Genomic DNA, 21,774 nt, shown 5'->3' on the forward strand with positions numbered 1-21,774 from the left:
GAGAAATTACCTGGCCATGTACATCTAAATTATTTTTTCAAGGGGGTAGAATTGAGGTGGCGAGAGAGGTGGCAGGCAGGTTAGCATGGAAATGGTGACATTTGAATAACAATCTCCCTAATCAAATGAGGGAGTGACTTCCAATACCCTGTGTTCCACTCTGGTGAGCCACCCACCCTCCATTTGCATGAAATATTCATAGAATGGACCTCCACATCTCCAAAAGGATGTCTCCTCTCCTCTTCTTCTCGCCTATCCTCTCAATTATGAGGGAAAATTCAATTGAATCAAAGGGGAATTATCCAAATAGTGACACTGATACCATAACGATGTACAGTAGGCTATCACTTTCTCAGGTGTGTTTTAAATCAGTGAATATCTCATCACACTGACTTCAATATTGACTTTAAAGGTTAGGTATATGCTCATCCTGGTAAAGATAGATACAAAGGGGATAATATGAGGATGTGGCTCTCTCATTTCCTACCCAACACACTGAGGAGGATAATTGACAGACAGAGCCCGGTTTCATTCCAATCCCATTGACTTTAATTAAGTCTGTTTTCAAAAGCCCCCTTGGAAACAGTTGGGGTTTCTTCCACCCGCTCAAGACCTTTAAGCCATAATTAAAAACTTGGCGACAATCACGGGGCTTTTTCATCCCAGTGCTCCTGGAGACAGAACTCCCATCAAGCACCTTTTCATGACAAATTAATCAGTGGCCCACTTCGTCTCAGTGCCTTCTGGGAAAACCCACGGCACTCCAGCTTATCACTGGATCCTCCACTTTAGCCCAACTATTAATCAATTACAGTACTCTTTGGGCAGTTAGCAATCATCTCCCACCAAACCTCTTTGCACAAAGATCATTTTATTCACTCCTTAAAAGGTCCAGTGCAGTAAAAAACGTGATTTTCTTTGTTTCTTTGTGACCCTTTTAATTGAAAACATTCACAGTAATGTACTTCAAATCCAATTTTGGCACATGCACCGAATACAACAGGAGTAGACTTTACTGTGAAATGCTTACTTATGAGCCCTTTCCCAGAGTTAAAAAGTCAGAAAGAATTGCTCAATAAAAAAAGGAAATAGTAACGCAATAAAATAACAAAACTATACACAAGGAGTACCGGGTTAATGTGCAGGGGTACGGGGTAGTTCAGGTAATACAGTGAAGACCCTTTCACTTTTTCCACATTTTGTTACGTTACAGCCTTATTCTAAAATAAATATATTTTTAAAACGGTTCCTCAATCTACAGACAGTACCACATAATGACAAATCAAACACGTTTTCAGATTTTTTAAAAATGTGTTAAAAATAAATAAAACTGAAATTAACATAGGTATTCAGACCCTTTACGCAGTACATTGTTGAACCACCTTTGGCAGCGATTACAGCCTCGAGTCTTCTTGGGTATGATGCTACAAGCTTGGCACACCTGTATTTGGGGAGTTTCTCTGCAGATCCTCTCAAGCTCTGTCAGGATGGATGTCGCTGCACAGCTATTTTCAGGTCTCTCCAGAGATGTTCGATCGGGTTCAAGTCCGGGCTCTGGCTGGGCCACTCAAGGAAATTCAGAGACTTGGCTGTGTGCTTAGGGTCGTTGTCCTGTTGAAAGGTGAACCTTCTCCCCAGCCTGAGGTCCTGAGCGCTCTGGAGCAGATTTTCATCAAGGATCTCTCTGTACTTTGCTCCGTTCACCTTTTCCCCAATCCTGACTATTCTCCAAGTCCCTGCCGCTGATAAACATCCCCACAGCATGATGCTGCCACCACCATGCTTCACCGTAGGGATGGTATTGGCCAGGTGATGAGCGGTGCCTGGTTTCCTCCAGATACTTGTCATTCAGGCAAAAGTCTTGGTTTCATCAGACCACAGAATCTTGTTTCTCATGGTCCTTTATGTGCTTTTGGCATACTCCAAGTGGGCTGTCATGTGCTTTTTACTGAGGAGTGGCTTCCATCTGGCCACTCTACCATAAAGGCCTGAATGGTGGAGTGCTGCAGAGATGGTTGTCCAGCTCTAGGAAGAGTCTTGGTGGTTACAAACTCCTTCCATTTAAGAATGATGGAGGACATTTAGTTCATGGGGACCTTCAATGCTGCAGACCTTTTTTGATACCTTTCCGCAAATCTGTGCCTTGAAACAATCCGGTCTTGGAGCTCTACGGACAATTTCTTCGACCTCATGGCTTGGTTTTTACTCTGACATATACTGTCAACTGTGGGACCTTATGAAGACAGGTGAGTGCCTTTCCAAAACATGTCCAATCAATTGAATTTACCACAGGAAGACTTCAATCAAGTTGTAAAAACATCTCAAGGATGATCAATGGGAACAGGATGCACCTGAGCTCAATTTCGAGTCTCATAGCAAAGGGTCTGAATACTTATGTAAATAAAGCATTTGTTTTTTATTTTTAATACATTTGCAAACATTTATAAAAATGTTTTTGTTGTTTTGTCATTATGGGTTATTGTGTGTACATTGATGAGAAAAAAATGTGTTAATCCATTTTAGAATAAGGCTGTTATGTAACAAAATGTGGAAAAGGTGAAGTGGTCTGAATACTTTCCGAATGCACTGTATGTACATGTACTGTAGGCAGGGGTAAAAAGTGACTAGGCAATCAGGATAGATAATAAACATTGTAGCAGCAGCATATGTGAAGGGTGTGAAAGAGTGTGAAAGTGTGTCTGCGTGAGTGTGTCTGTGGCGTCAATATGTGTGTGTGTGTGTGTGTGAGCATATGTAGTGTGTGTGCGCGTGTGTGTACTGTATGTGTGTGTTAGAGTGACAGTGTAGTATGTGTGAGTGTGTGGGTAGAGTCCAGTGAGTGTGCATAGAGCCAGTGCAGGATAGTGGTTTTTTATTTTTATTTAAGTGAACCTTTTGTCCAGGTAACCATTCCATTAACTGTTCAGCAGTTTTATGGCTTGGGGGTAGAAGCTGTTCAGGAGTCTTCTGGACCCAGACATGACGCTCCAGTGCCGCTTGCCGTGCGGTAGCAGAGAGAGCAGTCTATGACTTGGGTGAGTGGAGTCAGACAATTTTTAGGGCCTTCCTCTGATACAGCCTGGTATAGAGGTCCTGGATGGCAGGGAGCTCGGCCCCAGTGATGTACTGGGCCGTATGCAGTACCCTCTGTAGTGCCTTACAGTCGGATGCCAAGAAGTTGCCATACCAAGCGGTGATGCAGCCAGTCAAGATGCTCTCAATGGTGCAACTATAGAACTTTTTGAGGATTTGAGGGCCCATGCCAAATCTTTTCAGCCTCCTGAGGGGGAAGAGGCATTGTCGTGCCCTTTTCATGACTGTGTTGATGTGTTTGGACCATGATAGGTCCTTAATGATGTGGACACCAAGGAACTTGAAGCTCTCAACCCGCTCAACTACAGCCCTGTCTCGTTGAATGGGGGCGTGCTCAGCCCTCCGTTTCCTGTTGTCCACGATCAGCTCCTTTGTCTTGCTGACGTTGAGGGAGAGGTTGTTTTCCTGGCACCACACTGCCAGGTGTCTGATCTCCTTCCTATAGGTTGTCTCATCGTTGTTGGTGAACAGGCCTACCACCGTGGAGCCGTATGCGGCCACGCAGTCCTGGGTGTACAGGGAGTACAGGAGGGGACTCAGCACGCACCTCGTGTTGAGGGTTAGCATGGTGAATGTGTTGTTGACTACCCTCACCACCTGGGAGTGGCCCGTCAGGAAGTCCAGGATCCAGTTGCAGAGGGAGGTGTTCAGTCTCCTTAGTGGTGTGATGAGCTTTGAGGGCACTATGGTGTTGAACGCTGAGCTGTAGTCAATGAACAGCATTCTCGCGTAGGTGTTCCTTTTGTCCAGGTGGGAAAGGGCAGTGTGGAGTGCAATAGACATTGCGTCATCTGTGGATCTGTTGGGGTGGTATGCGAATTGGAGTGAGTTTAGTGTGTCTGGGATGATAATGTTGATGTGAGCCATGACCAGCCTTTCAAAGCACTTCATGGCTACAGATGTGAGTGATACGGGGCGATAGTCATTTAGACAGGTTACCTTGGCGTTCTAGGGCACAGGGACTATGGTGGTCTGCTTGAAACATGTAGGTTTTACAGACTGGGTCAGGGAGAGGTTGAACACGTCAGTGAAGACACTTGCCAGCTGGTCAGTGCATGCTCTGAGTACACGTCCTGGTAATCCATCTGGCCCTGCGACCTTGTGAATGTTAACCTGTTTAAAAGGTCTTACTCACATCGGCTACGGAGAGCTTGATTACACAGTCATCCGGAACAGCTGGTGCTTCACTGGGCAGCTCGTGGTTGGGTTTCCCTTTGTAATCTGTGATAGTTTGCAGGCCCTACCTCATTTGACGAGCGTCAGAGCCAGTATAGTATGATTCGGTCTTAGACATGTTTTGACACTTTGCCTGTTTGATGGTTTGTCGGAGGGCGTAGCGCAATTTCTTAAATAAACATCCGGATTAGTGTCCCGCTCCTTGAAATTGGCAGCTCTAGCCTTAGCTCAGTGCGGATGTTGCCTGTAATCCATGACTTCTGGTTGGGATATATACGTACGGTCACTGTTCGGACAATGTCGTTGATGCACTTATTAATGAAGCTGGTGACTAATGTGGTTAACTCCTCAATGCCATCGGATGAATCACGGGACATATTCCAATCTGTGCTAGCATTGTTAAGCAGAAATGATTTGATAATGAGATAAAAACGGCTGCATTGGACCTTTAACGTGCTCATAGAACTTACTTGCCAACTATTTCGCAAAGACAGCTCAAAACATTTCATGTTGAAGCTACCACAGATGTCTGAACCGAATACAGGAGTCCTTCCCGAGCTATTTCCGGCATTCACAGGAACATTTTCCATCCTCCTCCACCATTTATGCTTACAAATAATGCATGAACATCGAACATGTTAAATGTACAAGATATTTGCATCCACTGGCAGGTCCCCCATTTCTGTAAGAAAGCCACTGTTGCATATTTAATGACACAGACCCTACCCAAGCCCTATCCCTGACTGTAGCGCTTCCAGGAGAAAGGGCACTCTAAACAAAAGAAATCTGATGCAAAAGAGACCTGTCTTGTCTGATGGCAGAATAAATGCTTGCTGGCATATTCTAAATGTGCTTAGTTATGGGCTGTGAAACACTATGCAATGCGCACACACACACGCTAGTAGGCAGATTGGTATGCATCACAGTGAATATTCTAAATTATTGATGCCTCACAAAAAGTGCAAAGTGGACAGTAAAGCCCCTTGATTAAAAAAGGGGAGCGAGCCAAGGAATCATTTGTTATACTGTAAAGGACAGTATGGACAAGGCGGCTCTATCTTTGACTTTTAAAAAAAACACTGTTTTCCTCTTTTCCTTTAAGGCCTTCAAAGCCTATAAGTCACTGCAGCCTGGGGGTGGCTGCGGAAAAGAGAATATACTGTATATTAATGCGCTCTACATTCAGGAAGTATCCTGCCTTCACGCAGTGGGTGTCAGACACACACAAAGTCAGACACACACATGTGCACCCCCACACACACACACTCATAGACCATCTATCCATAGTGAGTCATTCATTACCGAGACCATGTTAGAATCTCAAGAGCAAAAATCAGTGTGCGGAAATTGCACCGTTGTCAATTTCCGCACCCCCCTTATGAGTGTGGATGGAGCCTCACTTCTGTGCTCTCGGAGGAAAATGCCCTCCTTCCTTCCCAGAACCAGGGCAGCTATATCCGGTTGCTGCAGGGCAAACCCCCCCCCCCCCCCCCCCACTGTCTGGGCTCATGAGCTCATGTTACAGGCCAGCCAAGTCCTGCTATTGGGCCAGCATCAAACCCCCATCCGGCCATCTGGAGTGGAAGAAGGAACAGTACCGTACATTCTACATATGGCTCGGCCACACTACGATTACCACGCACAGGACAGGTTGACTGGAGGAGACGTTACGTGTTAAATCAGTATTAAGTAATCCGCCGAATATAATGACATAATCACGGCCTATAAAACAGCTGAATGTTTATTAGCGTTGGCGAGCCAGAGCCACCAGCCCCCCTTTCAAGACGATATAAACAAAAAAAGCTTGCATCTGCTGGAGATGAGAAATGCAGCATTTAGGTGAGTAAATAACAGCAAGCGCTAAACAAATGTGGATAGACAGATAAAAGGCTGGTGGAGAGTGGCATGCTCTGCTCACTTACAGCTGGGAGCTGCCGCTAATGGGAGCTTTATTTATTTCCTCAACTTCTCTCGTGAGAATCCCCCACTATTTATTTTCATTTGCCGGGCGCTCACTGCCAGTGACTCATGATGACTAGCTTAGTCCCAAATAAGAATGGATGGAGAGGAGACAGGGACAAATGGTGCCCTGCGAGGTACCCTCCTGCACAGAGGGGGCCACATCTGTCATTATTACAGCTGTTAAGACTCACTTCTTCTTTGGAGAGAGAGGATTTTTTCAACCAAGAAAACAATTACCGTTTCTGACCTACTACTCAGCTGGGACAACTAGGCTCATAACCACCATGATGCAGTTATAGAGTGGAGATTCACCTGACTATTGGGATGATCAATGAATCTGAGAGGGTCAAAAAATAACATGACTTCATTCTGTAGGCCTGTATTGGTAGTCTAGGAGCAATATTGTATGGCTCCTGATATTGGTTTGCAGGTGTACAGGTTGTCTCCATGGGCTTTGAAGAGCCAAACATGTATAATTGACTTCAAACATCCTTTTCTGTTTGGTCCTGATCCGTGACTGGGACCAGACGAGTTCTGACCTCTGCTAATGATAAGCTGCTCAGGGTTTTCATAACAGCTCTCCAATGGAGGTACCATTTCACCTCACTAACAGCCCCTTCCCTTTCCCTATATCTACTATACATTCCTATAGGGGCTCTGAGGTACTGCAGCTCTAGAATGCTGCTAGGCCCTTGACAGCAGATGCAGTCACAGAGTTCATTGCTTCACATGCTTTTTGCCATTTCTCTCTTTTCTCTTTCCCTGTGCTCTGAGGAACTTATGATATGAGGAGAAAGTAAAACCCTGCTGTTTCCCTCCAATACCCGCAAGAGCACTGGATCCCCAACCAACTCGGAGACAGCTACAGGAGACCCTTTCTCAACATTTTCCACCTTTGCCCCCTCCTGGAGGATTTTGCAGTTTAAGGGTTGGTGAGCACCAGAACGGCCCGGGGAGCACTACCCCATGAGGGGAGCAGCAGCCCTTCACGCGGCTGGCTCTTTAACTACCAATTTCAAATGACCTTGAAAGCTTTGGCATGGACAGCTCCTGTAAATTATTTACACAGGATGCTGAAGAAAAAAGAAAAAAAACGCCTTCTCCTGCACTCCCAACGAACAAGGGTGGAAGTCAAATGCAAAGCGCAGCTCCTTTTCCCGAAGGGATATGCAGATAGGCAGAGACATAGACACATTAGTGTAAGTGAGAAGTGTAGACAAAGTGGAGCTGTAGAAAGGGAGTTGGCTTTACATTTCTCTGAGCACATCAAAATAGTTAAAGGACACTGGGAATATAAAAGGCTCCTTGCATAATTAATTTGTGGGCTCCGTGGGTTGAGGCTCTGTGGGGTTCTGCCAATTATGACCAGAATGTTGTAAAAGCACCTGCAGCGCAACTGTCCGCTGCAGGGACCGTTAGGGACAGGATCCATTGCACTACTCCCATAAAAGCACAATGTGAATCTGTACCATTTCTATCTACAGTAAATGAAGAGTAATATGACAAAGGAATTATTATCATTCTGATTTGACACAGTGTCTGAAGCCCCTCCGCATTTTACATTTAAGTAATTTAGAAAACACTCTTATCCAGAGCAATTAGGGTTAAGTACCTTGCTTAAGCAAACAGTTTTCTCATCTAGTTGGCTCAGAGATTCGAACCGGCAACCTTTCATTTACGAGCTCAACACCCTTAACCACTAGGCTACCTGCCGCCTATGTGACACAAGCACACCCAAAACATCTGTATGCCTGAGTCAGGCACGTCAAATCAAACCACATTTTACTGGTCACATACACATATTCAGCAGATGTTATTGAGGGTGTAGCGAAATGCTTGTGTTCCTAGCTCCAACGGTGCAGTAGTATCTAACAATTCACGACAATACACACAAATCTAAATGTAAAAGAATGGAATTAAGAAATAGAGAAATATTAGGACGAGCAATGTCGGAGTGGCATTGCCTAAAATACAGTAGAATAGAAAACAGTATATATATGAGATGAGTAAAGCAGTATGTAAACATTATTAAAGTGACTAGTGTTCCATTATTAAAGTGGTCAGTGATTCCATGTCTATGTATATAGGGCAGCGGCCTCTAAGGTGCAGGGTTGAGTAACCGGGTGGTGGCCGGCTAGTGATGGCTATTTAACAGTCTGATGGCCTTGAGATAGAAGCTGATGGCTTTACCGGGTCACAACTTCCATGACAATGCTATAACTTCCCTGGAAAGTCCAGTATGTAGCCCATCACTGCTTTGAGCTATACAGTACATCCTGGTATTAAGGGTGATAGTAATGATAATGAACCATATGCTCTTGTTCATTAAAGGATGGATGGACAGGTTAGCTGACCACAGTTCTCCTACTATGATGGAGCTGCACAAAAATTAGTCTGCCTCATCATTGAAATGGGCAGATGAAAATTTGATGAGGGACATCGTGCTGCTGAAATATTCTGTTTGCCTGGCAAGGACACCCCATTTTTGTTTGGGACCCTGGAGGCATGGGATCCATGCAGGCTGCCACAATATTTACGCCTGAGGTGCTGTTAGCATACAAGGAGGATCCCACACTCAGCAGCCTTTCAAATATCACATCCCCGCAAGCGTTGCTGCATAAAACCCAGATATCCCAGCTCTTTCCTCAGAGACAAATTGCCCGCCCAGTAAACTTTGAAGATACTGGCATCATTGGGGAAACAAACCGCTCTTCACTTCAAATTATGTTTTACTCCCTCAATTTGGCCCTTGTAAATGTATGTATAAATATTTCCCCCTACAAATAAAAACTGTGCTTATCCTGATATCCTCCCTTAGCGTTGCCTCTTACTTAAGCTACCTGGAGGACAGAGTTTGACGGTAAACTATAACGATAAAAGACCTAAAATTAGCAGAAACCTGCTGAGTGACAATGCAAAGCTAGTCAAATGATCACAATTTTTCTCATAAATTGACACACTAGAAGCTTACAGTTTAAAAGGGCTGTTTCATCTCATTGGGTAATGAGGATCCTACAGAAATAGACAACACTGCAGAGCAGGGGGACTGGGGAGAGGGAGCGAGGGAGGGAGGGAAGGAGGGAGGGAGGTTGAGAGCGAGGGTGGGAAGGAAGGAGGGAGGGAGCGTGCTGTTCTCCACTCATACAGAGCTTACTTCCTGAGATGACAGCAATAGTTACTCATATTCCAGCCCCCTGAAATGTTAATTTCATTAGCCGCATTAGGGTTGTCCTGTAAGTGTTGGAGTACCAGACCGCGAGCAGCGTTTTTCTATTTTCATAATTCATCTGCAACCCAAAGCAAAGTTGAGACCAACAGCGCAGAAAGCACGGACGGGTTAACTCTGTTATCCTCCTAAGCCTGGACAGAGCATCATCAGTCATACAATAGGCTACTCCCCTACAGGGGAACACAGCGAGAAAAGAACTGATAGAAAACTAGATGCATTTGTGAACATACAGCATCTACTATGCTGATATACTGTACTATACATTCAGTGGGACCAGACAGTCAAGCCTTAAAATTATTTAAAATGAAAGTTATGCATAGAAATAATAAAACATGCACATAATACATTTCACATAGCTACATTGTTTAGAATACTAAGGAAAATATCAATGAGAAGAGCATGTGCCTTGATGAAGAAAATAACTGACCAAGACCAGCAACAAAGTTCACAGGCAATATCAAGCGCTGAGTCAACGTAATTCCACAAACTGTAACTACACTCCGTGTGTGTGTGTGTGTGCAGTGCACAGGTGTCATCATGCCAGCCAGGTTTCGGCTCTATCGACAGTATCCCTCACACAAACATACTGTATGTGTACTAACTAAGTAATGCCTTGCAGTTTCCTCAAGACGCATTGTTAAATTTCCCTCTTTTCAAAAGACACCTTCAACATACAGGTATTGTTTGGCAGGGGATCCCAATTGGCACAAACTGGTCGTATTTTGTCAACGTACTGTGACGTGGAATCTACGTGGACAATACTATACATTGAATTTGAAAATTTTTATCATGTAAACTGTTGTTTTGAGGGTGAAATTTCAACCACAGGACTATGTCATCATGGTAACCAATTTTCAACATAGACAAACCTTGAATATAATAGGTTGAATTTTTTCCTTTGAAACAACGTCAGATATTCAACGTTATATCCACTATCAAAACAATAGGCTAGGTAGCACCTACTACTGGAGAATTGGCCTATCAACAGTTACCCTTTGGTCTCCCATCCAGGTTTTTTACCAAGCCCAGCCTTGCTTAGTTTTCATATTTGTCACTGACTACTACCAATATGCTATCGCGAGAATGATTATTGAGAAATCATTATTAACTAAAAATATTCACTGTTGCTATCGAACTCATTCCAAAGGGTACGTTTAAGAGAGCAAATGAAAATGTAACCATTCTTTAGAAGTCATATATCATCAATATTTGGCCTATATAGCATTTGCAAAGTCGTCAACAGCTATTGTTTTAATTCAAGGTTCAACTAAAATAGACAATACATATAGGCCTCAGGGATACAAGCTTTGGTTGATTTCAAGTGTAATCTTCAAGTTAATAATTAATATGTTGGATTCAAGTCTCCATCTCAACAAAATATCTAAGTTAAAGAATAGGACTAAATCAAATGAAACTTTATTTCAAGTGCATTTAAGGGTTGATTTTATTTGATCTAGTCCCATTATTTAAAAACTTAGATTCTGACCACAAGCCAGAGACCACTATGACACACCAAATACGTTTGATGGATTGTGGAAAAGAGCAGGAATAGGTTTTTTGTAGGCTAAAGTGCAAGCTACATCTTCCAATGGTGCGACTGCTGTCGGCATCGAAGATTATATGACCAACTTGAATAAACGCTTGGAGCTGGTTGGGAGATAAGGGTGACAGCAGGGGTGTAGCCTACTGGCGATATGTATATCACTTATGCCTATTATTGATATCTACACAGCAATTATGTGAATCATGGAATACAAGTTTGAGGGAGTTCCTCCTTTGTAAACTCCTTTGTGGTATTGTGCTCCACACATAATTTAAAAAACTAGTTTAATTTAAGAAGACCACAAGTAGGGATTTTCAGTGGCAAGTATTCATGGATGCCAATGGAAGCCAGGCTTACCCCAAAAGAAATCCAAGAAAAAAAGAGAACCATAAAATAATGTATTTTTTGTCTCTTGGTTTTTCAGAATTTCCTTCAATTCTCAAGAGGCTGAATGTATCTCACCGGAGAAAGCATCTGAGCGAGCAAAACAACGCCCCTCGTCTCTGTATGTGTAGGACATCGATCTGATGCCGTCTGGTCAAAAAAAGTATGACATTGTTGCCGCCCATAGTATTGAATGCAAGGGAAGGAAGCCAGCAAGCATTTGGCCTCCCTTGATAAAAAAGCATAAAATAATAGCCAATCAGCGTTGAGCTAAATTGAGTGAGCTCAACTGTGAATTGTCCTGGTGCACTTTTCGGTAGTGCTCAAAGCATGCCATTCCATCATTTTTGGATTATGTTCAGGGAAAACATTTAGACTAATCTATATTTCCAAGTCCTATTCTTGTAGATCAAGGGGTATTTCATTAATTGGAATGACTGGAAATCTGACAGACTAAATTTTATTTTAATTGTATATATAGCCTAATCATTTTATCTGTATTGAAGTGGAAAGAAATGGATTGAAGCCTATACAACCATAGCTGCGGGAAGTAAATGTGCCGAGGGTGCTGCAGCACCCCTTGAAAAATTTGAATAAAAAAATATGTGACTCGTTTCAGGACATAGGTGTATGTCACACGTCACTACTTTACAAGAGTGGCATTTGAACGTAAACATGTATTTTTTTATCAAAATGTATTTTTTGGCAGAAATACCTTCTGGAACATGTGAACTTTCATGTGTCTTAATAACAAACGTGTATTCTATCCATAAATAGGTGTGGAATTGTTAAATTACGAGCCTAGTTGGTTTAGCCACGGAAAAAAAGACTGGAACATTCCCGCGAGCCATGATTGGCTGAGATAATGAATGGGCTGGGCATGCCGGGAAATGAGTTTGGATTGGTCTGCCATGTAGCATGCTTCTGTCAATAACGTGAGCTGTTCAGTATGTGTTGACAGTCCTTTCATCCATGTATACGAGTAAGAGTCTAGCTACATTTTGAGATATTCATTTTGTCAGAAAGTTGTTCATTTTTATTTCAAGTTAAAGCGTACTGTTAGTTAGCTAGAAAATGCTAGCTTTCTGGCTCGATAACGTTACGCGTATGATCTGTGTAGTGATATTATTCTAATCAGAAATCCATTTTCATTGCTAGTTATAGCCTATTGTTAGCTAGCTAACATTGAACATAGTTTGTCAGCTTTAGCTACCTGCAGATTCATACTACAGCTATGACAATGTTTGTATTGGTAGTAGTATGTGTTGGGATTGTTCCAGTCCATTGTTTAACTAGTTAGCTTCATGTCTAAACAAAAGACTCCACTTCGGCCGGACAATAGTGACCCATCCACTAAGCTAGATGTGGCTGGGGGGTGGTTATAGCATTTCCTTCACATGACCCATCGATTAAGACAAGTGTGTCGAGTAAGCGTCATCTAATAATGTAACCACTTCACTGTACCATTTACACCTTATGTATCCTATGCATGTGACAAATAAACCAAGATTTTATTTGATATAGCATGTGTTTACCACATGGCCTCACATGTGGATGCTTAAAGAGATGGGAGTAGACAAAGAGCTCTCCAGTAGGTGTACCAAAACATTCAAGGCCCATTTTCTCAAAAGTGGGGTTTATACATTTACCATCTTTCAAAGCAGAATTACTTTCCCATTATTCCTCAACTGCAGTGTATGATATACCATTCTCTAGCTCTGAGTCTCTACTTTTATCCAATGATAAAAAACACAATTTCAAATGTTGCTACATAATACCGAATCGAGGCGGTCGGACACATATTAATACAAATATATATATTATTATTTGTTGAAAATATTTTTCACAAAAGTAGTCCACTAGTCCTTTACTACTATTAGAGGACTGATATAGATATGCGTATCGTGGGCAAAAACATTTTTCAGCATCTCCACATGGTAGGTGTATAATTAAGAACAGTATCATGCAGGATTCAATAGTTGGAATTGTAAGAGTTGTTGCCCTGTCCCTTTCTCTGTGATTGTCATTCTAATGGAATCCAGAAAGAACAAAACCCTGTCTTCAAACACTTACATCACAACGTGCAAAGTTATTTTTGGATCAAATAACATGGAAAACAACCACTTTTTGTGCAGTATTAATTTACCATCCTTACAAACCACTTAATGTAAACGTTCATTAGCGCATTGTCATCCAGGTTTGTACCTGTAGACTTTGCATCACCATGATGAAAAACGACACACAATACAGTAATTAAGTACATTGAGACATCAAGTGGTTTTTGATGATGTTTCTCAGTTGGCTGAGCATGGCTCTTGCAATGCTAGGGTTGTGGGTTCGATTCCCACGGAAAACATATATCAAGCAAGCATTTTATATTCCACAAGTATTATTAGATTAGCTGTTTTGTACAGATAATTATCAGACAGAAGTTAGAAATGCTGGTAAATACTAAAATATATTTAGTAAAAAAAAAAAAAATTAAACACAAAAGCCTTTACTAGACTTGTATTAGCGGACTGGTATAGACGTCTTCAGTGCGTGCAATTTTTTTTTTCCTGCATCCCCCCACCTTCCACCTTCAGTCAAAAATCGCAGCATCCCCACCCCCAAACTACTGTACTTCCAGCGGCTATGTACATAACCCATAAAGTAAAATGCAACATCCATTTATGGCCAGTTTTGTAAACTAACATTGATTTATCCTGCAATTGATGTCGTTCAATTGGTAACATACATTTTTGTCTTCTTCTAATGCCTTTTAAGGGATTACTTTTAGATTACTTTACTGAGTTTGGGTAATCCAAAATGATGTTACTTATTGCAATTTTGGACAGGTAACTAGTAACTGTAATGGTTTACATTTAGAAAGTAACCTTCCCAACCCTGAACTCATCCACTCATTAACTGCCGAAGCACTTTGAGAAAGACCAGAAAAGGGCAGGCATCCATTTCCTCCAGACACGGCGGCACTGATCATGTTACCTTGCCCTCCCCATAGCCAAGGCCCATAGCTGGATATTTGACGGACAGCTCTGATGGTGATGGTTTAAGGGCTTAGAAGCAAACTCACAAGACTCTCGTGAGTTATTTAAGTGGCCCTTTACCCCCACCCTGCAACCCTTACATTCATAACGCGTTTCCTCATACTACTGTTCTACAGCACATGACTCCGCTCTAGAAGCACAAGCTGTTCCAAAACTAGGCCAAAGCCTGCATCATACACAAGCAATTGCAGACCAAAGCAAAAAATTACAGAAAAACTGTATAGACACATACAGTAGCAGCAGTGCACTAACTTCATCCCTAATCTTACTTTACCCAAGGCAATCGAGTCGTGCGGAGATTATACTGAAATTGCATCATCTAAAATCTAATTTGCTCTTCTTTGCTTTACAGAGATCTATTCAGAGTGTGCCGTGAGTTGAGTCAGTTCCGGATACACGTGTCCTTTTTACCCACTCAAAATATTACCTTACAAGGGTAATCCCGAGTGGCGCAGTGGTCTAAGGCACTGCATCTCAGTGCTAGAGGCATCACTACAGACCCTGGTTCAATTCAGGGCTGTATTGCAACTGGCTGTGATTGGGAGTCCCATAGGGTGGTGCACAATTGGCCCACCATCGTTAGGGTTTGGCTGGGGTAGGCCGTCATTGTAAATAAGAATTTGTTCTTAACTGACTTGCCTAGTTAATTAAAGGTTAAATAAATAAAAAAGGTTATAGGCAGTTAGAATGATAGTGTCAGAGACCAGCCCCATGTCATAATGACAGTGAAAGGATGTATCCCATAATACTTTTCACATCTGTGATTGGACAGGCCCCTGAGGCTGAGAGGGTCACTGCTGCAACTGTCAGGTGTGACAGACTGTCGTCTGGGGGGGGGACGCTCTCTGGGATTCTCTGATCCACCCAGTCTCCTTTACAACTCAAATCCCTCCACAGTCACAGTGCAGCAATGGAGTGAAGCCACTCAGAGTTCCATACTGTATACGGGCCTTAGAGGACAACTGTCTGGACACAATGGTGACTGGACTGTGTGTGGATCTGAATGTTAGGCTCTCTTCCAAGACTGGCGAACACATTTAACAAAGTCATGTCTGTGTTTTGTATATTACTGCGAACACATTTAACAAAGTCATGTCTGTGTTTTGTGTATTACTGCATTATTAATTGGCATTGTGGGCTGGGGTGGTGCAAATGTAAAGGTGGGTGGTTCTATGTCGGAAGATCGGGAGGAAAATATAGCACTTTTCTGCCCGTCCTATTTGTCTCTCCCACTAATCCATTTACTCTGTAAGAGCTTATCTTTCTGTATTGACATTTTTTTTATTCAATTTTGACTTTTTTTTTTACATGGAGCTGTTTTCCAATGAGAGAGGTGGTGGCAGGAAACAGATAGGAATGAGGTTAAAGGGAGAGAGGCCAAAATGCCACTGTCAGCTCTGCCCACAGGATCCTTGTTGTGGAAAAATAAATCATGTTAGCACGCAGAAGTATTCCTCCACACTTGTATAATCAGGTTGACCACGTGTCTCCCTAGTCCCAGCCCAAGGAAATCACCTGTTCCACTCAGTTAGACTGTGAGATTGTGTGGAAGGATTTTCACAATGGTTTCTAAAGAAATTGAACAGCAAAAAGTTGGCCCCTGGAACCCTAACTTGAGACAGGTGAGTGAAACTTAAACTTTAGTGGAAAATGGTTCAATGTGATAAACAGTTGTTCATGTCAAGGTCCTTTTCCCCACTGTGATGGGTGCTGAGACAGGACCACAGGCAAATGAATACAGCATTAGTGGGGCCTCTGTCTGTCTGACACTGTGGTCTCTCCTGACAGCTTGACATGTCTCCTATCATTGTGTAGTAGAGGAAGGTGGGCGAGGAGGTCAGAGGGATAATGGCTATGCCAATATATTACACCCAACAACTGGAGCCATCCGTCACATCTGACATGGCTCCATCCCCAAACAAGAGAATGGGCACCAGGGTCACTCTCACCCTTATCCACCTAGATCAGTGACAGAACCCTATTTTCACCCCTTATTTAATTGTTTCCTGATTGTAACAATATCATTCATTTCGACATGTGTTTGTATAATACAAACCGAGGGTTTTCAAATGCCTCCTGGACACAAACAGGCTTCACGCCATCATTACTTGTAATGTTCTACTTCTACTCAACTTAACCCAACCCAGCTGGTGATTATTTAGATGCTGCCGCATCAGGCTTGAGCTCCTGTGGTGTACTTGTTTTTTGAGCTGACAGATTAATTTCAGCCTATGGGAAAATAAAGATCCCATGTACGCTTAGAGTGACCAGAGTGAAGGTCTGAGGATGGTTTCCTTATTTCGTTTTTTTGTTCTATCCTTTTAAAAACAAAAGGACAGAATGGGACAAAGAGATACATCTGGTTTGCTCTAGTCCGGTGTTTCTCAAAAGAAGTTTGTGCAAGCGAAGGGACATGCAAGCTACGGTCCTTCCTCCTTGGGGATTCTGAATTTTCTATATTCCTTCCATATAGGGCTATAAATAGAGTGCTATCCAGTGGAAATATCAATTACCACGGCAGCCTTTGTGAACAAGCATTATCTAAATGTCCGAGCATTATCAGAAGAGTTCAGAACAAAATCCCTGAAACAAGGCTCAAATCAGATTGAATCAAAATAGGAAATTACAAAACAATTTAGCCTGCCTCTCACAAGTAGCATTGCATCTTACTCAATTAGGGGGCCTTGGCTTTTGTTGCTCTACCCGATTAGGTTTAATCACCGGTTGATTATCTGCGCTCCTCATGTCAAGGGGAAATGAGCCGTGGAGAGGCGGAGGAGGGGGAGAGAGAAAAGGGGGAGGAGGAGGCAGAGGAGGAATGGGAGGAGGAGCAGGGGAGGTGGTGGAAGAGGCAACGGCGGCAGCTCCGTCTCTGTGCTGATGGGCCTGATGTCATTACAGAGCCCTAGGCCATTTCTCCCGGTGTTTGCGGTCCATTTATTGCGACACACACACACACACACACACACACACACACACACACACACACACACACACACACACACACGGGCCATCAGGGAGGCCATCCCATCCCAATCATTCAAACACTGCAAGCGCTTCCCAATGCTGAGGGATGGATAAAATATCCAACAACAATTTTCCGGTAGGTATTAGCTTAACATTTCTCCTCTATTCCCTGATCATTATAAACCAGTGAACATCAGTCATGGGCTCTTTACCTTATCTCCATGTGTCCATTTGACCACTCAACTCCTCCAAACCCCATCCCCAACTCCCTTTAAAAACAATTTGCTATTTGACATACAGGAATAACTATTGATTGACGGCTCGTATTACCGGAGGTTTGGGCAATGCAATGTTGCCAGGAGAGACTAATTCATTAATTTATCAATATTTATATTTGCAAAGGTTACTGAATTAAGCACTAAGATTGGATTGCTATAGAATTGACTGTCAGCAGGAAGAGAGTGACCGTTTCTTTAACAGAATCAAACCAGTTTGTGTTTCAGACAACTTCCTACACAGCTCCTTATCAGAAGCTAAGATATTGGGCACTCTTTTCCAACTAATATAGAGCAGAGGAGGCTGGTGGGAGGAGCTATAGGAGAACAAACTCATTGTGATGACTGGAATGGAATAACTGGAATGGAGTCATGTGTTTGATACTGTTCCATTAATTCCATTCCAGCCATTACAATGAGCCTGTCCTCCTATAGCTCATCCCACCAGCCTCCTCTGGTGTACAGAGTAAGATACTGTACAGTATACCATTAGGACTGTGCATTTTCTCAATTGATCACAAAATAGACTGTGACTCAAATATCGTTGCAAGAAATATTGTCCAATAAGGCAAAGAGAGGTAGGTGTGTGTATTTACCTGGCTGGTACCTCTATGTTGGAAATGGCGTAGAAGTATTTGAGGAGGTTGTCTTTCTGGACATAGGTTCCCCCCAGGGCCGGCCTCAGCAGCCTCAGTCTCAGGTTGGTGAAAGTGAAGAAGTCCCTCAGGCCTTTCATACTCTCCATGCGTGTGTACAGACTGTCCATGTTGAGCAGCTTGGGCCCCGTGAAGATCGTGAAGCGCGCCATCACCTCGAAGCGCAGCACCTTCTCGTTCTTGGAGCCCACCCAGCGAGAGTACTGCTCTGTGCAGATGACCCGCGTTACATTAGTGGCCGACAGGTCCTGCACCCGCTTCGCGGGCATGCCGAAGGCATCCATGCAGTCGTCGGCATAGAACTGGTAGGGCTGCCAGGTGCGCCCTTTATCTAGGGACTTGTCCAGCACCATCATGGTGGGGCGGCCATACTCGAAGGTGACCTGAATGTCGTCGGTCAGCTCCAGGCTCTTGTTCCAGGCCAGAGAGATGTTGGCCAGCAGGGGCTCCGGGTAGCGGCTCCACGTCACCGTCTGCCAGTAGGTGATGAGGCCGCTGCGCTCACGATCCTGCATCAGCTGGGGAGGGTGAGCCAGGTCCGGGTTGGAGGCATCACACTCGTCACTACACAGGTAGGGGTTCTCCTGAAAGAGGGAGAGGGGGGAAAGAAAACTGGTCAATGTTGGAAAACACTGTTCGTCTCCCTTCCCCGTTAGAAAATAGAAAACATTTACTAGCTCATCATCTGTTAACATTCTAAATTCACACGGAGTGAGTTTTGTTAATATTCAGCATAGAATATATGAATTATAAGAATGGCTCCCTAAAAGGTTCCCACATTCTCAAATTAGGCTACACAACTGATGTTTTTAATAGTATTTCTTGGTTCTTTGCATGTCTTTGCAAATGAGAAACAAGTCAGATAAAATAAGAAACTAACATTCTCATTATCTTATATAGGCTACTAGCCCCACCAAAAAAAAATACACCCAAGCAACATGAAACAACCGGGAAACAGATTTTCCAAAACAATCTGGTCAACCTCAGGTCCCCTTGAGACCATGTCTGTGTGCTTGTCCCAACATGTTAACATGCTCACCATATGTCCCCATTAAACAGTTTGTGAGCTCTGTTTGGTGAATAGCCATCAGGGAATTCCTACATACAGGGTAATAATTGCACATAATCTGGTTATAATGGCACTAATTTAATGCACATTGTAAATTACAGTGTTGCACTGAATCAAATTACATCATCACTCCAAAAAAGATCAGCGAGACTACGGAAATGCGTTGCATACCTAATAGTCTGACATTATGTAGCTTCAACAGTGTCGTAGATGTTTCACTTTACCCGTAACTGTAACACTGCTCTACTGACACACATGGATTACACACAGAACGGATTAACATGGGGGGTTGCCTACCATGTGGTCATCCCTGACCTCTAAATCCCAGTGTCACATTGGTCGGCCTAAGTGCAAACTGTCCCAAGTCTTGTCATCAACAGTCATCCTCACCCACACGGTTTCCAGGCCTGGGTTCAGATACTATTTGAAATGTTCTCAAATACTGTATCTGTGCTTGATTGAGCTTGCCTGTTGCAATTTAACCAATAGAAAATTCCAAAAATGGCACTCCAGGCAGGCTATTGGCAGTAGAATGGCCTTACTAAAGAGCTCAGTGACTTTCAACGTGGCACCTTAATAGGATGCCACCTTTCCAACAAGTCAGTTCGTCAGATTTCTCCCCTGCTAGAGCTGCCCCGGTCAACTGTAAGTGCTGCTATTGTGAAGTGGAAACGTCTCGGAGCAACAACGGCTCAGCTGTGAAGTGGTAGGCCACACAAGCTCACAGAACGGGACCGCCGAGTGCTGAAGTGCGTAGCGAGTAAAAATCTTATTTTCTGCAGTTGCAAAACTCCCTACTGAGTTCCAAAGTGCCTCTGGAAGCAACGTTAGCACAAGAATTGTTCGTTGGGAGCTTCATGAAATGGGTTTCCATGGCTGAGCAGCCAAGCACTGGCTGGAGTGGTGTAAAGTTCGCCGCCATTGGACTCTGGGTATGGCAGATGCCAGGAGAACGCTACCTGCCTCAATGCATAGTGCCAACTGTAAAGTTTGGTGGAGGAGGAATAATGGTCTGGGGTTGTTTTTCATGGTTCAGGCTAGGCCCCTTAGTTTCAGTGGAGGGAAATCTTAACACTGCAGCATTACAATGACATTCTAGACGATTGTGTGCTTTCAAGTTTGTTAGGGGAAGACCCTTTCTTGTTTCAGCATAGCAATGCCCCCATGCACAAAGCAAGGTCCATACAGAAATGGTTTGTTGAGATCAGTGTGGCAGAACTTGACTGGCCTGCACAGAGCCCTGACCTCAACCCCATCAAACACCTTTGGGATGAATTGGAGCGCCTACTGCGAGCCAGGCCTAATTGCCCAACATCAGTGCCCGACCTCACTAATGCTCTTGTGGCTTAATGGAAGCAAGTCCCTGCAGCAATGTTCTAACATCTAGTGGAAAGCCTCCATATTAATGCCCATGATTTTGGAATGAGATGTTCGATGAACAGGTGTCCACATACTTTTGGTAATGTACTGTACATTCTTTCCCCTTTATGTCAATGGTGTTATGAGAGCCACACACAACAGGTGCTCAAGCCAGAGCCTCAGCTTCTTCTACCTTTAGCCCACAATCCTTGCCGCCACCTGCAGAGCACACAAATCCAGTCCAACTGCTACACCAGGTGGCTTTCACCACTAAACCGCTCCAGCAATTATCCACACTGGATTCCTGTCACAGTTAAAGAGCAACCCAGTGCTAAGCAGACTGTTTGCCCACTTCTCAGTGACAGCCGCAGGGAATTCATAATGGATCTCTTGCTCTCTCTTGCACACACACTCGAGGAGAACCACGAACTTTGATCCCCTTTCACTGGCCAATAGGTTTCTTGTGTGTTTGAGACAATCCAACATTCTATCCTCAATGACAGAGGGTTTTTCCTCTCTGCTAGAGTGGAAGCCCTCCACTGATCTCCCCTTTACGCTGTGGTTTGATGGCATTAGGAAGGCAGCTCCATCAATGAGGTTCAGACACCCTGACTGTGAGTGGCTGGGGATCACTGACCTCTTTCCTGAAGATGACCTGGCCAGTTTATTCACTGAGTCAGAGTCCAGTTGACATTGTTAAGTCCAATCAGAAGGACATCTGTGGACCTGCACTGACCGAAATAGATGGTAAGGATGAGGAAGAGACAGAAAGTGTGTGGTGGGGAAATGGAGAGGAGAGGTCATGTAAGAGGAGACGAGTCGAGACGAGAGGACCAGGATGATAAAACTAGAAAGGCAGTTGAGCCCAGAGATTTGAACGGTACCTCAGTCCACAAACATGCCCAACTACATTGGTGTAGATGGGGAGCATTGAGCCATGTACTGTATAGGAAGCTAGTGTTTAGATTTGCTATTCCCTCAACTGGTGAGAAGCGTTTCCTCGCTTGACTTAAT

General features: G+C 43.6%; 1 protein-coding gene across 3 annotated transcripts in view; it reads right to left on the reverse strand.

Moving 5' to 3' along the window:
* Positions 1-21,774, reverse strand: part of LOC115199782 (netrin-G2) — a 49,165-nt gene that overhangs the window by 21,784 nt on the left and 5,607 nt on the right. For all 3 annotated transcript variants that reach the window (XM_029762206.1, XM_029762207.1, XM_029762209.1), the window contains exon 3: positions 18,273-18,916. In XM_029762206.1, the coding sequence (XP_029618066.1) occupies positions 18,273-18,916 (644 nt within the window). The remainder of the gene's footprint in view (positions 1-18,272; positions 18,917-21,774) is intronic.

The sequence above is a fragment of the Salmo trutta genome, chromosome 9 (assembly GCF_901001165.1).
Source record: "Salmo trutta chromosome 9, fSalTru1.1, whole genome shotgun sequence".
In the NCBI taxonomy this organism is placed as follows: domain Eukaryota; kingdom Metazoa; phylum Chordata; class Actinopteri; order Salmoniformes; family Salmonidae; genus Salmo; species Salmo trutta.